This window comes from Dunckerocampus dactyliophorus, chromosome 5 (assembly GCF_027744805.1).
Source record: "Dunckerocampus dactyliophorus isolate RoL2022-P2 chromosome 5, RoL_Ddac_1.1, whole genome shotgun sequence".
Lineage (NCBI taxonomy): Eukaryota > Metazoa > Chordata > Actinopteri > Syngnathiformes > Syngnathidae > Dunckerocampus > Dunckerocampus dactyliophorus.
The window spans coordinates 33266015-33281788 of record NC_072823.1 but is presented as its reverse complement, the minus strand read 5'-3'; the positions used below and the strand labels follow the sequence as shown (position 1 = coordinate 33281788).

At 41.2% G+C, this 15774-nt stretch overlaps 1 protein-coding gene across 15 annotated transcripts in view; it reads left to right on the top strand.

Moving 5' to 3' along the window:
- Positions 1–467: 467 nt before the first annotated feature.
- si:dkey-30c15.10 (uncharacterized protein LOC559353 homolog) overlaps positions 468–15774 on the top strand; it is a 52025-nt gene continuing 36718 nt past the window's right edge. For 9 of the 15 annotated variants that reach the window (XR_008570400.1, XR_008570401.1, XR_008570402.1 and 6 more), the window contains exons 1-7: positions 468–826; positions 3581–3683; positions 3766–3933; positions 4899–4964; positions 6971–7155; positions 7286–7408; positions 15101–15161. Coding sequence is in view for 8 of the 15 variants with exons in the window: in XM_054776165.1 (XP_054632140.1) it covers positions 3587–3683; positions 3766–3933; positions 4899–4964; positions 6971–7155; positions 7286–7408; positions 15101–15161 (700 nt within the window). In the remaining 7 variants the exon portion in view is untranslated. The remainder of the gene's footprint in view (positions 827–3580; positions 3684–3765; positions 3934–4898; positions 4965–6970; positions 7156–7285; positions 7409–15100; positions 15162–15774) is intronic. The other 6 variants (XM_054776164.1, XM_054776163.1, XM_054776169.1 and 3 more) reach the window with 6 other exon arrangements.

Here is a 15774-nt window from a genome sequence, read left to right as displayed (position 1 = left end):
TGTTACAGCAGCAAGCAAGATACGCAAGTAAAGAGTACAGTGTAAAGAATACATAGTGACTACAACATGGTTCAGGTGGTGCAGGTGTTGTAGCGCCTGACAGCGGTCGGTATGAAGGACCTGCGGAACCTCTCCTTCTTACACCGTGGGTGTAACAGTAAATATTATGGTTACTTAGATATTTTGAATTATAACATCATTAAAAGATTACCAGACCAGCTCTCAGTTTATCCAGCAGACATGATGGCAATGATTATAGGCTTGCAATGGATAGAGGAAATAAAAGCAGATAGAGTGCTACGTTGTGTGGACTCTCTGGCAGCATTATATAGTATTAAAAATATGGAATCAAGTGGAGAGGAATTACTATTAGAAATACATCAAAGCCTGTTCCAACTACACATGTTAAGAATAGACATAAGATTTTGCTGGGTGCCTGCACATGTAGGGGTGGAGGGGAATGAGGTGGCAGATAAAATGGCTAAAATGGCTAGAAGAAGAAGAAGAAGAAGCAGCAGAAGAAGAAGAAGAAGAAGAAGAAGAAGAAGAAGAAGAAGAAGAAGAAGAAGCAGAAGAAGCAGAAGAAGCAGAAGAAGAAGAAGGAGAAGAAGAAGAAGAAGAAGCAGAAGCAGAAGCAGAAGCAGAAGCAGAAGCAGAAGCAGAAGCAGAAGCAGAAGCAGCAGCAGCAACAAACGTTCTCCAGCGCGCTGAAATTCAAACGTGGAGGAGGAGGAGACTCGACGCAAAAACCTCCAGCTTGTCTTTCGCAAGTCAGCCGGTCCTGTGGGACTTGTGATATTTCTCAACTTTCATACAGGCTTTTTAGGTGAGACATTAAAGTATACACTTTTTATGCTCTCAATGGATGCGTTGTTCTGGAAGATTAGCAGCAGTAACAGCATATAGCTAAGCTACGCCAAGCTAAGCTAACGTTGCGTGAGTTTGAAGCTAGCAGGCTAATGTTAAATGTAAAACAATCGATTGTCAGCGTAATGAACCAATTTAAGTAGAGAATGATTTTTGGAAGAGGTAGCATATGTGCCAAGGAACGAATGATATTTCTTTAGCGTCAAAGTGTACTTTGGTCAGGCTACATCCATTTAGTTTGAAGTTGGACGCATGAGATGACTTTATTTATTAAACGGTTGTTGACAAACACGGAGCATAAGAACAGTGTCTTATTATTTTATCATCCAAATGTCGGTAGTAATGGTAATATCAGCATGGGATTGATACCCGCGGCATGACATTGGTATTTTTCAGTCTTTGTTGATGTTTCACCATAAAGTGCATCCCCGCACATTCAGTTATTGGTAAAGAAAGATTAGTTGTTATTTGTGGGAAAACCCACCCCATTTGTCATTTTCTCTCTAAAAAAGGTAGTCAACGCATCTGTTTCGCGCAAAGTCTGTAATTATTTCTAAATGGGTGAGATTAAAGCCTCCAATGTACAATGACGTAATGGACGAAGGCGCGGTTGCAGCGCTAGCATGGCCAGATGGTGACTTCTGTTCTACCGATCATGTCCGGTGATCATTCAGTTGTGATCAGTATGTGTACTACTGAGTCCCCGAGGGGACATGGAGAACAAAATATGATGAGTAAGAAAAAAAAAAACTTGCGTTTCCTCAAACTGTTTAAAAACTCAATTTGACTGGCGGCCAGTGGAGGTAGAGTGTGGGTGAGGCTGGGCTGCATCAAGTATTGGGAGTAGGGCTGGGAATCTCAGGGTACCTCACGATACGATACCATTCCCAATACATCCATGTGATAACACCACTGGTAGTTCATTGTTGGTGTTTACTTGCCCCTGGAAGTATGGAAGTAACACTGAGCTTGCACGGATGTTGCGGGCTGCCGTTACACTACTCTTTGATGTCCAGTTGCGGGCTGCAAGATACGATTTGGTGGGCCGCGAATGGCCTGCGGGCACCCAGTTTGAGACCCCTGGTTTAAGGGCATTGCACTTCCATGTACGTATACTTACTGCAGTAAAGTTAGAAAGATACTAAAACTTCCGGGATGAATAACGTGAAGGACCACAAAACTCACGTCACACATCAGTGACTCCTTTTTAAAAGAATTCTGGTTCATAAATTCAATTGTGTCACATGTCCATGCAATAACTTCACTTCTGTGAAGAGTAAGACCACAAAACTCACCTCACACATCAATGGCCAAGTGAAGCTATGAACGGACATGTTACACAATGCATTTATTAAACAATAACATTTCCCCAAAATGATTTGAAAGTATGAACGGGATGTGTCCTTCACGTCACAGAAGTGAATTTATTAACAACGTAACAAAAATTGCTCTAAATGATGTAAAAGTCCATTTTCACAAACTTGTTGCTTCTTATATATTTTTGTAGTTAACATAATCAAGGAGTTTTTATTTACTTTGGTAATATATTGTATTTATGTTCATCTATCATACTTATGTTGTGTTCCTACATCTCTTACAACATCATATGCAACAAACATGCAAACTAGCCAACGATGTCATCTATGTCAGTCCAGGACAGCCAATAGATACTTGTCTTACTGAGGAGTTGGCAACATTGATGCCAACCGCCATAATACAGATGAAGAAGAAGACATTTGTAGACGGTCCCTGTGCTCCGGTGTCGCTGCTGGCTTCTCCTGGAGATCGATAGAAGTCAGACTGGCTCGTTTTGATCAAAAGTGTCTTGTAGCTGTTGGTCTGTGTTGCACGGTGGGAAAGAGGTATGTTTGCTGTCTTTGAACCTTTCACTTGGGACTTATTCATCATCATTCGAAGTTTGAATATGTCAACATGTTTCTAACTTTACCACTGTCTCTTTTGCGTTGTCCTGTAAAAGTTTTGCGAGGGAACGCAAAAAATTGGTTCTTTTAAAAAAAAATTATTATTTTTTTTTTTACCCATATTTTTTTTTCTCCATGTCCCCTCCGGAGCTCCGTAGCATACATATACATATACATATACATTTTATAGTTGAAATATTTGTAAATGCTTGAACCTGGGTGGTGCTGCTATGCATTTAGCTTGTTAGCTTCCCTGGTCATGTGTGAACAATGGCAAAATTGACGAAGAGCAACAAGCTAACGAGCTAAATGAATAGAAGCATAATCCAAGTGTAAGACCTCGGGCAGCGTAATTGGAGCTGAATCTAATCTGAGACCTACAGCAGTCACTTTTATTGCAAATGTTGATCTGAAAGGAGGGTTTGGGGGCGGGGAGTGAGATGGCGTAGCGTACGATGGTGCCTCGATGTAGCAGCATAATACAGTGCCAAAAATGGACATTTTTACGGGTGTTTTCATTTCATTTTTCCCACCATTGTCTGGTGAATAGCAGGGATCTACTGTAGTTTGCCGTCGTACATTGGAACCTTGTGTTATTTTCTTTGTTACATTACTCGCAAGGAAGTGCTGATTGTTTTTTTTCTGATTATAGCCATGACCAAGAAATTAAAGAAGGTAAAAAGTATGGGTGTGTGTCTTCAGTTGGTAGGAAAATGTGCAGTATCGCTACTGCATTTGGAATGTGTGCTGTTACCAGGAAATTAAGTCAGGTGGTGGTGGTATCGTTGCAGATCAGCATGGAAGCTGCTGAAGACAGTAGCATTGCTAACGGTAGCTTGAAGAGGCAGAGAGCGCCTCTAGTAGACCCTGGCGACAATCTGCTCTTACTATCAGGTTTGTCTGCGCTTGCCACAACATATCTTCACATACCTGCATGAGTCAGTCAGGGTGGATAACTTTGCATGCGTCATTGCAGAGGTCAATGATGGTCAGAAGCATCCACGATTGGAATCAAGCGGTCAGGAGAACTGCACTCCAGTTGCCTCTTCGTCTGGACGTGGAGCTGAGCTGATGATAAAGCCTGATACGCCGATTGTGCCCTCAGTCCGCACACGAGTCCAGCAGCTGGCCCAGAAAGGAGACGGTAAGGAAGGCTTCACCGGTGAACGGATAGATTTCTTATGAATCGTGCCCTCGCCTCCACATGCGTCCTTTTTCCATTGTGTGCAAACGGCGAGAATCAGAGGCTGCTATTTTACTTGGATGACGACACTCCTTGCTCTCTCCGTCCTCCGGTGGGCATTGCTGGCCAGGGTGAGTTGACTCAGCTGCCCTGGGTCTACCCGCCGACGGCCAATGCCAGTGGTGAGCCTCGCTGGCTGCCAGTCATCAGCCAATGGGACGAGCGATCGCATGAATGAATTGACACAAGGGATAACGTCACTGTCTAATTTGCATAATTGGCTGTGACATAAAACTGGGTGTGGAGAGTAGGGTTGCAACGATACACAAAATTCCCGGTTTGGTTTGATATGTTTTCAATACAAAAAATGAATTACCATTGTTGTTTTTTAATTGAATTTTTTTTTTAAATTGTCCAGTGAGCGCATGAACACTGGCAACCGACACAAACGGTTTTCTCAACTGGGGAAAAAGATGTAGGTACCTCGGGCAGTGGAGCCTTCGTCCCGACCGTCAAAGCTTACTGAGGCGTTTGATGGACAAAGTAAATACAAACAAACAAAACAGTGCAAAATGAGATGAGCAGGTGAAATACTGTACATGCACATGTCAATTTATCCAGGCTGTCATAACTTTTTTTAATCATTGGATGAATTGATTTACCAATTATTGTGACAGGCCTATGCCTAGTGCTGTTCCTTTTTTGCTGTGTCATCAAGCTTGCAAATGGAAGAGATCCTGACGTTAGCTGATTATGCACACCTACAATGCCATCTACTGGACAGAGTTAGAACAAAAGCCATTTGTGGGGGAAAAAAAGAATTAAAAGATGGCACTATATCCCTCTGAGGCAGACCAGCAGCACTAAATGAGTATGCAAAGCACAGTGTTGATGGATATGACATTCTGCTGTGTGTGTTATTGCAGTGGCCCAGTATGGCCTGCCAGATGGCAGCACTTCTCTCTCCAGCAAATACCACCAGCATCTTCTCAGTGAGTATGCAAGTCAACATCCATCCTTCTGTCTTTCTGACTGTTGACTAGCAGTGGAACAGTGCACATCACACTTTGCTTTTAAGCTGACATTGGGGTCATTCTGCGTACAGTGAGGCAACAATAGGCAAAACCTTTTGTTATAAAATAACTAAGATAAAAATAAAAGCTCCCACATCTTTAAAAATGAGGGTGTTTTTAAAACTTGAAAACAATTTAAAGTACATAATACAGTATGTTGTATTAGTGTTGTATTAGATATTTTTTCTGTATAGATGCATACAGTATCTCGCTTACTATTTACGCACATATTGACCACAATTACTGTATTTTGAAAACGATTGAAAATTTCACAATGTTTCACTGCAACCAGTCCAGGGTGTACCCCGCCTCTCGCTCAAAGTCAGCTGGGATAGGCTCCAGCATGCCCCGGTGATCCAAATGAGGAGAAACAGTATAGAAAATGGATGGATGTATGTTTCACTGGGCTTTATTTTTATTTTTTTTTGTATTGCCTTTCTGCCACTTGCGCATTGTGTGACCAGATACGCAACACGTGTTGTTTATTATTGTCGGAGAATGAACAATAGCCTCTAAAATATGTTGATAATTGATGACAACTTGTCCCATGCTAAGCCTATCTAGCTCACGTTTCAATCTCATTCCACTTTTTGGCATTTTTTCTTTACACAACATGCCTGGCAGGCGGCATCTAGCTAGCTTGGAGTTGCAAGTGGCTAATACGTTCATGGGCTACATCAATCATCCATTATCCTCACAACTTACTTTTTGAAAGTGTCACTTAGAAACCCTCCGCTCTTGTTGCCATTATAATACGTATGGCTTGTCTTCAAAACATTAGTTGTGTGTCCAAGTTGTTCAAAAGAAACATGTCGTGTACAGGGCAGCTTTAGACAGTGATGTTATCACAGGGGTGTCCAAGAGGTAGCACGCAGGATAGCAGTAGCTGACCAGCTGATGCTGAGTAGTTTACCAAACAATACTCTTAGTATTTTATACTGTAAATCTTCTATTCAAACACGACAAATGAGCACGCTGAGTGGAGATGTGCTTTGGAAAGTACAATTGCAGTGTGGGTAGTCACTTAAAACACAAATAGCACACCTCTTCTTTCTTTTTGTCAAGATAGCTTTAATAATGCTGTAAGTTGAATACACCTGTGCTATTATAACCAATTTCTACTCTTTATACAGGACACATTCCGATAACAAAAATATTCAAGTTGTTGTGTTGTTAATTGTTATTTTCAACAATTCATTTCCCATGTATTAGTTTTACTCTAAAACAGGCATCAAATAAAGTAGGTTTGTGTGAAATAGTAAGAATTGTTGCACTTTTGTACTAATAGTCACATAATACTATTTGACTAAATAGGTCAGGTAACCAAAGGAGGCTCAACATTTTAGACTCACTTTAAATGCACTCAGCAATTTTGACAGTTTTGCAATCTTCTCAGTTCATTTTTTGCTGATTGTAGGAAAAAAAGTGACATAAAAAATACTATGTCATTTAAAAAAAAAAAAAAAAAATACAGATGCAGCAGTGACACGATACTGCGGCAGCAGTCAGCCCTCCCATGCAGACCACCGCCACAGCTTCAGAAAATCGTATGCGGAACCCTGAAACAACGTAAATGAAACGGAACAGAGCAGACTGCAAACTGCCAGCAGGTCGTTATCCAATAGAAATATAGCATACAGAAAGATGGGCGGCCCCTTTGATACTTTTTGCACATTAAATATTCTAAAACCAGTGTAATGACAGTGTAGGTCAAAACATCAACATCATCTGTTTATCATATGGCAGCCATATCATATCCTGAAAGAATTTCAGACTATATACATCATGTCCCAAAAATATGTATCAGTCTATATCATGACTAAAACACACATCATACTACACAGTGTATGTACATGTAGCGCTTCACCGCTACTATCATCCAGGTGCTGGTGATGCTTTTGCATTGACGATGTCTTTCACTCCAGGCGAGGCGGACTTCCATCAGCGTATGGTGTGTTTCAAAGGACCGCTCTTCCAGGCTGGCCCCGACACCACACACAGCCCAGCCAAGCCCCGTCCACGCAACCTGTCCAGCGTTGTGTCTGGCATTCAGCACAAACTGCAGGGTGATGCAACACCCAGCTCGAAGCAGGCTTCTCGCATTCGCCAGGTTGGTTTGCAGCATTGGGCTTGCTTACGTTTCACTTCATTTTCCTCATTTTCATATGGTTTGAAAATATGCTAATACATATCCCTTTATATCCAGTATTCTCTTTCACATTTTCATGTGGTTATGCTAGAATAGGTGTGTTTTATGTGTGACTGGTCAGGAGCGGGAGCAGGAGCTGAACCAGTTGCACTTGCAACCAATCAGGGAGAATGCCTGGCTGAAGAGGAGCAGTTCTGATCCCTCATTATCTCAGGTACATCGTCCTTGTTATTCTTTCATCACTTTTGCACTTGGCTATAACATGACTTTCAAAGTGTTTTATTAGACAACGGCATGCAACGAGACTGCTGTTGTTGTTTGATAGTACTTCATAGTTCAGGAATATTCTCAAGTCAGATGATGGAGGGTGTAAGTCATAGAAGACATATGTCATGGTTTTCCATAGCAATTTGAAGGCTAAAAGCCCATCCATCCATCTTCTGTGCCGCTTATCCTCACTAGTCTTGTGGGGGTATGCTGGAGCCTATCCCATCTGACTTTGGGTGAGAGGCAGGGTAGACCTTGGGCAGCCTGCCAATCAATCGCAGAGCCTAAAAAGCCCAATGGCGATATTTTCCCAGCTTGTTTCCTATGAATTTGTCATAGAAACACACACTACTGTAGTAAGAAGGTTGAATGGTAATATTGAACACCCCATGAAAGCATGAGAGTTGCAAAGACGCTTGCCTTTTAATTGAATATGATTTCATTGCTGGGGAATAGGTGGTGTTGTCTGAAAACTGGTGCTGTGTCTCAAATGGAATACTTTAAGAAGTATACACTGTGTACTTAGTTCCTGAGTGTGCAACACAAGTACAAAGGTGTGTGTGTGTGTGAACTGGGACTCTCTCTCTCTCTCTTAGTGGAGTGGCTGGAAAGACCACTTTGGACAAACATAACCTGGAAAAAGAAGGATATCATGCGTGTGTATACGCCTTAAGATCCTAATCATACAGTAAGTTCAGGTCTAAGTTAGGCTAAGGATCGTGTGGACAGGCCATTTGAAAGATAATGTAACCTACCCCTGTCATAGTGTATGAAACATAATGTGTGTCATTGGGTGAATGCATATAAGGTTCTCCGCCATTTTTAAATTAACATTCTCTGCCGTTTAAAAAAAAAAAAAAATTATTGTTAAGTCCTCCTTCATTTTTCATCCGATTCACACTGTTCAAGCATCATATAGTTCAGCTTGTTCAGGAATAGACTGCGACCATTTCAGTTTTTTCCAAAAAATTCCCAGATTTTCTAAAAGTCCAAAAATTCCACACTTTTTTTTTTCCCATTGAAAGTCAATGGGCCATTTTTCAAACTTCCACCATGCGGACCACCTCCAAGACAGAATGTTCAAATCATTGGATAATTAACTGTTCTGCAAAAATGTTTGGTATACGCCATACGGTGTTGGCCTTTTCTTTGACGATTACCTCAGGTGCCCCTAAACTGCACTAGTGATGGGTCGATCGCGAACGAATCGGCTTTGCCACTCCTACGCTGCAGTGATGGGTCGATCCCGTACAAATCTGTGAGCCGGCTCTTTGAATCTTATTCCACCGTTTTCTTTGTCTGCTAACTCCTCCTTCATTTTTCAACTGATTCACACCATTCAAGCATCAAATAGTTCTGCACAATTAAGGGTATCTACAGTCAAACTTGTCTATAGCGGCCACTAGAGGGAGACTGCAAAAGTGGCCGCTATAGACAGGTGGCCTCTATAGACAGGTTGGCGGCCATTTTGAATGTTGACCAGTAGAGGGCACTGTGGGACTGCGGATAAAAGTTGTGCAGCACTACTAGGCTTGTTATTACCCACCACCCACAGAACAAAGCTGTGCTAGTATTGTCTTTTGTTATGTTTGTTTTTAATATTTTACTTTTTATACAGCAGAGTGTCATTACAGCTTTAGTTCATCAGGAAGTGACGGGAAGTGACGGTGGGCGTCCCGAGCAGGAGAGCTAGGCTCAGTGCTAGCTGTGAGTTTGGAGAGAGTTGGGAAGTGTGTTTATGTTGGCGTGGATGTAAAGTCCTGCAGTGTTCTCCGCTGTTAATAAAGCCATTAAAGTGCATCGGCGACGTGAGTCTCTCCTTCCCCACAACAAGCGGCATTAGAGTATTGACCAGTGCACATTGTCTCACACCAGGAACTACGGTGTCACTGTAGTAGCAAGCTCAAGTTTCAAAGAAGACGGCTTTTTTTGTGTCGAATACAGAAGATGAGGACTTTGATGGATTTGTGGATGAGGATTGATCAAAAATAACGTGAGTACATTCTAAAATACTTCAATTAAGTACAACCGAACTCAGCTTTGCTCTCCCTGCCTTTTTAAAAACATACAATAGCATGCATGCTAGCGTCTTTAGCGTGCAGGCAGTATTGTATTGTATTGTAGCGTCGCTGGGAGCACGTCCTGTTCCCAGCCTACTTTGCGGTAATGTTTTGGTGCAAATGCTCTTAAAGTTACATCTTTGACCAGGAAATAACAAGCTCAAAAGAAGATGGCTTTTTTATGTGGAACAACTGACAGTTTGTGTGGATCTTGTGAATGATTGTGACTGAGCTAGGACTCTAATTAAAGTCTACACACGACGGCTTCATTGATTGGGGGGAAAAAAGAAAACTTTTTCGTGCATGAAGCTTCTACTTGAATCAGTAATTTGGCCGCTATATGCGGTCAGATATTAACCAAGGGAGACAAAATGGGTGGCTGCTGGCCGCCTTGGACAGGTGACTGCTATACACAGGGTCTATAACATGTACATTTTCTGCGGGGGATTTTTCAGCGGCTGCTATAGGCAGGTGGCCGTTCTATAAAGGTGGCCGCTAAGACAGGTTTGACTGTATTTTTCACATTTACAAATTTCAATTCTTTTTTCCCAACTTACCGTTTTCCCAAAAAAACTAATTAACTTAAACTGAGAGATATTCCTTTTGATAATAATTACCAAAGTACTTCAACATTTAGAAACCAGTTCTAACATTTCCAACATCAAATCGTTCAGCACGATCCAGACATTAAGGCAGCATGTAACATTGAACATACATCATACGCATTGTCTTTCATGATGTCCTAGTCCAGTGTTTTTCAACCTTTTTTGCGACAAGGCAAATTTTTTTTTATTGAAAAAACCACGAGACACACCACCAGCTGAAAATGCTAACAAATTAACTCTTTAGCCTATATTGACAACATAAAGTTGTTCTCATCACAGTGTCAGTGTAGGAATCTAATAAACAAAAATAAAAAATATTTTAGAGTCATTTACATTTCTACTCGCTCAGTGTGAAACCTGGGCCTGTTTGGATGAACATAGAGCTAATAATATAACAATCTTCAGACTTCGAAAGTGTCCTTACCGCCTCCATCACTGTTTGGTACGGTAACTGTACAACACGTGACAGGAAGGCACTCCAGCGGGTGATCAAGACCTCACAGAACATTGTTGGGGCAGCCCTCCCCTCACTGCAAGACATTTATAAAACTAGAGTCCTACGAAGAACACACAACCTCATCAAGGACAGCACACATCCACAACACTCATTATTCACACTCCTACCGTCAGGCAGACGCTACAGGAGTTTGAAGTCCAGGACCACAAGGCTGGCAAACAGCTTTTACCCACAGGCCATCAGGCTTCTCAACAAAGCACTCACACACGCCATGTGTCCTGGCCCTGTAGGTGAGAAAGGGGTATTCAGCTCACCAGGCCCGCAGGCTGCTGTGTTCTCCCGTCGCAGAAGAAAGGCAAAGTCTGAGAGGCTAAATGAAAGTTCATGGTGAACCCTGCCGATGTTCAAAAGTGTCTCTCTGTTGTAATGTACTGCCTGAGTGTGTTGAATGTCCCAAATGAACAATAGAATAGCAAAAAATAGAAAAACACGGGAGAGTGTCACAGAGACGTCTGCCACGGAGGCCGCCATCTTTGATCATCCTATGTTTATACATAAGAAACATATGTTTATGTTTCTTATGTTGTTATTCTTATTCTTTCTTGTGTTTCCTTTCATTTCTTGGGAGAATGAACAGAATAAGATTTTCATTGCATGGTATAACTGCTGTTTTACTATGCATATGACAATAAAACTCTCTTGAATTTCTTGAATCTTCCTCAACAACTCTGTCCCCTGTGGAGATGGTGTTTAAGCTTACTTGTGACCAGAGCGTTGTTGAATATCTTTCACCACACACCAAGCACAACGTAGTCGTTTCCCTGCATCCCCAGTGAAAGTAAATCCAAATGTAAGACAGCTAGTATTGCAAGAGATTTTGCTTCAGCTATCTGTCTTTGCTTTCTTTTGACCTCCACTCATACTTGGGCCTTCATCTGGGTTTAAATTTTTTCCAGGGTGCAGTTCAGAGTTAGCATTTTTCCTTTTCAAAAACTTCACCATCACTGTTTCGCTAGCCACAATGCCGCTGTCACCGCCATCTGACATCCATGCATTGGTTCTTTTGCCTGTACAAAGCAATTAGCTACCTGCTGCCGCCTACTGATATGGAAGTGTATTACATGGCTACTCTGCCGATCACTAGTAGACAGCACAGACACTCGGCAAGATACTTTCCCACGGCACACCAGACAATCCCTCATGGCACACTAGTGTGCCACGGCACAGTGGTTGAAAAACACTGTCCTAGTCTTCAATGCTGTTATACATGACATCATTTGTATTTTTTTTTCCTTTTATTATTCCTTTTTTTTGCTTATTTTGTTTTTTCCACTACCTCCACTATTACGCTTGGGCATTCACACGCAATGTCTTCAGACATTGCTATCATCTCGTTGTACATCTAATATCTGCACATCAAGGGAGCTGCTGCTGGACTACCCAGCATGCCGTGCGGGTATTATTTGGGATTGTTGTTGTCTTAACTTTCCTGTCACGTGTTGTGTTCTTTTGGTTTGCACCATGAGTAAGAAATGTCTGTCCGTCTATGTGATGAAGCTGAAGTGCCTCTGACTATGCAGAGTTATCCTGCCATCTGCTCAGACAGCTGATACAGACAGCTCTGTTATGTTTGAGTGTCCAAAATGAACACAATGCAATGAAATGAATGTATGGAAAAGCCTGTGGTGACTAGAAGAGTGCATTATATTCTTGATTTGAATAGAATTCAACACTATGTTGTTGTGGTTGCAGGGTTTCCCCTAGGAAACTGTCTGTCATAATGTTACATTAGGGTTGTTTCACAGGCTATTTGCTAGATATTTTATTTCAAATTAATTGTGGTCAATATGTAAATAATAGGCTATACATGAGTATGAATGTATGATTTGTTATAGGTTTTTCTTACTGAGTAAGACACCCGGAATGCATGTGAATAAAGGATGTGATGTACAATGAGAACTATGACCGCTAAAACATTGACTATTAAACAGTATATGAACGTCCTTCCTTTTTCACTTCCCAGACAGTGCAGTGGGTATGTTAAGTTGTGTTTTTTGGACTTGTGTGTGTTTGGCACCATGGGTGAGGTAGTTGGATCGCTGCATGTGAAAAGATACTTAACCATCAAAAGGTTGTCTCTGACTGACTGACTACTTACTTGCAAGTCATTTTGCCAGGTTGTATGTTTCAGGTTTAAATACTTTGGAAGCAATTCGTGGGCCGTATTCAAACACTTGGCGGGCAGCATGTGGCCCCCGGGCCGTGGTTTGCCGATCCCTGCTCTAAATTGTCCATAGGTATGAACGTGAGCCTGAATGCTTGTTTGTCTGTATGTGCCCTGCCATTGGCTGGTGACCAGTCCTGTCACCCAAAGTCACCTGGGATAGGCTCCAGTATACCCCCGTGACCCTAGTGAGAGCAAGCGGCATAGAAAATGGATGGATAGGCATTGTATACATGTACACTGTACATGTATATCAGGGGTGCACACTGTCAAAATGATCTAGCGCTTACTGAAACATATAGCATATACAGAGTGTAATGCCTCCTATACTAGTTGGCAGTTTCAAGGTTTGCAGATCATCAAAATAGTTAATCATTCATGGTCAAATAGCAGTTTAACAAACCAAGGACTGACTGTCATGTGACAGTTATGATGATGACGTGCGACCAACACAACCTTCACAATTGCTGCGATATGGCATTTACTGTATGTCCATCCATATACTGTATTACTTAACATTATTTTCAAGTTTAAAAAAAAACAAAAAGGTCTGGGCGATATATCGATATTTTAAAAATAATTAAGCACGGTATCAAACCCAACCATATCGTTGATATCGACAGACTAGATTTGCGCTGTATCTCCCTCATCCCTGCATGCAGGAGGAGGGGCAGCTTCACAATGAGTCAGCAAGGAATAAGCGGTATCTCAGTGATGTGGAGGTACTTCCAATTCAGAGCATACAAATCTTTGGTGCCAAGTTTTAAGTGGTCAACTTAAAACTAGGCACCAAGTCCAATACGAGGAGTGGAGCTGCGTGCTCCTGTTGTGTTCCTCATGAAAAGAAAAGCAGAGTGGTGTGCTATCATAAAGAGGTGTCCTATCACATTGCTAAGATATGGTCCCCTTTGCAACAGTGGAAAAAAACTTTAGCAACTTTAGCACAGCTTTAAGAACCCGCTGAAGACGATGGACTCGAATGTTCAGTGAGCTTCCCAGTCACAATAATTTAGCATAAAAAATATTCTATTGACTTTTTCTATATTTGTGTCAAGAAGTGAATGGCATACTTTATATTTTTTTTATGTGAATCTTGCGTCAAGCTTTAAAACTTCAAAAATCATTCTCATGTGAAGTATTTATTTCAATAAAACAACCTGACACGCATATTTGGCTTTAGTTTTGTCTAAACTCACTTAGCTTACAGAATATGGGGCTATATATCCATATTCTACCTAAATATATCAGTATATGAGTTTTCGTCCATATCGCCCAGCCATTTAAAAATAAATAAATAAATTAAAAAAGGTGGATGCAGAGATGAAAGATGGCACCATTACATCAGGAGCACACAGTTCATCGCTAACAGGTTAAGACTACCTTTTCTACAAAGACTTTTCCATTCAGGGAGCAGTATGCATACGCTACACTCCTGAACACACTCTTAACACCAAATTAAGAAATGAGTATATTTTATATAAGTACAGTAATTCATGGATTCATTTATTGTGCTTAATTAGTCCCAGACTGGACCATTAGAAGTGAATTTCTGCAAAGTACAATTCCTTATTTGTAAATGCAACACTTTTGTTAGTTGGAGCATAGAAAACCTGCCACAGTGTGGGACTATTTTGGTTGTAAACAGAATGAACACGTTGAGCACATGAACACTAAAGACCGATACGGACAGTTTTCTCAACTCATTAAAAAAACTACCAACGGAGGTGCCTCGGGCAGCGGAGCCTTTGCCCCAACAGTCAACACTTACTGAGGCATTTGGTCAGCAAATACAAACAAAACCGTGCAAAATGGTGTGCGCTCACAGACCATGTCGCTGGCTAGGAGCATTTTCAAACTGTATTGCCCAGCTCACATACTTCTACCTAATAAATACAAGCAGGAAAGGACCCTGTCATCCTCTTCCTGGACTCCAAGATCCAAAAGGGTGGTGCAATGGCCGCCCACGCAGCCCTGTGACGTGAGTGTGTTGCATTGATATTGGCCGCCGCCTTTTAAATGCACACATTAGTGTACACATTTGGAATTGTGGACACTGCTCACCTTGTTACCAGTATGGATCTATACACGGACATTTTACCACCAACTGTCACATAAAAACCTGAAGTAAATATTGTTATTTGCACAATCACAAATGTTTGGTGGGTACTTTTTAGCATTGGTGTTGCGTGGGTGAATGGGGTACTCTACATAAGTAGAGGTGAGAAACCTGTGTATGTACCAATACAGACATCCTGTTTTTTGCATTTAGCTGACTGACTGGATGTGCTTGCAGGTCGATGCAGAGATGAAAGATGGCACCATCACATCAGGAGCACACAGTTCATCGCTAACAGGTTAAGACTACCTTTTCTACAAAGACTTTTCCATTCAGGGAGCAATATGCATACGCTACACTTCTGAACACACTCTTTAAGAACACCAAATTAAGAAATGAGTATATTTTATATAAGTACAGTAATTCATGGATTCATTTATTGTGCTTAATTAGTCCCAGACTGGACCATTAGAAGTGAATTTCTGCAAAGTACAATTCCTTCTTTGTAAATGCAACACTTTTGTTAGTTGGAGCATAGAAAACCTGTTTACCACCTTCTAAATATGCTTTTTAACACGATTAGAGCCCTCTAGACCTGAAATAACACCCCTATATTCACCTTTAGTAGGCCATGTTAGGGATTATTGTGCCTGTTTTGAGATCATTCAAAGCTGCAGTAAAAGCTTGCTTTGGCCATCAAGTCTGGTGCTTGTGTGTCTCACCAAGCATTACAGTAATGATACTGACACCTTGTGACCAATGTACAACATCGCTTTATATTTGTATTTTACTTCATTTTGAAATTTTTAATGCTTGAAAATGCTTCATTTTAATCAAAAAATAAGTTAAATGTGCTTAAATATGCCTATTTTTTTAAATTAACAATACGCTATATACATTTCAGGATGAGT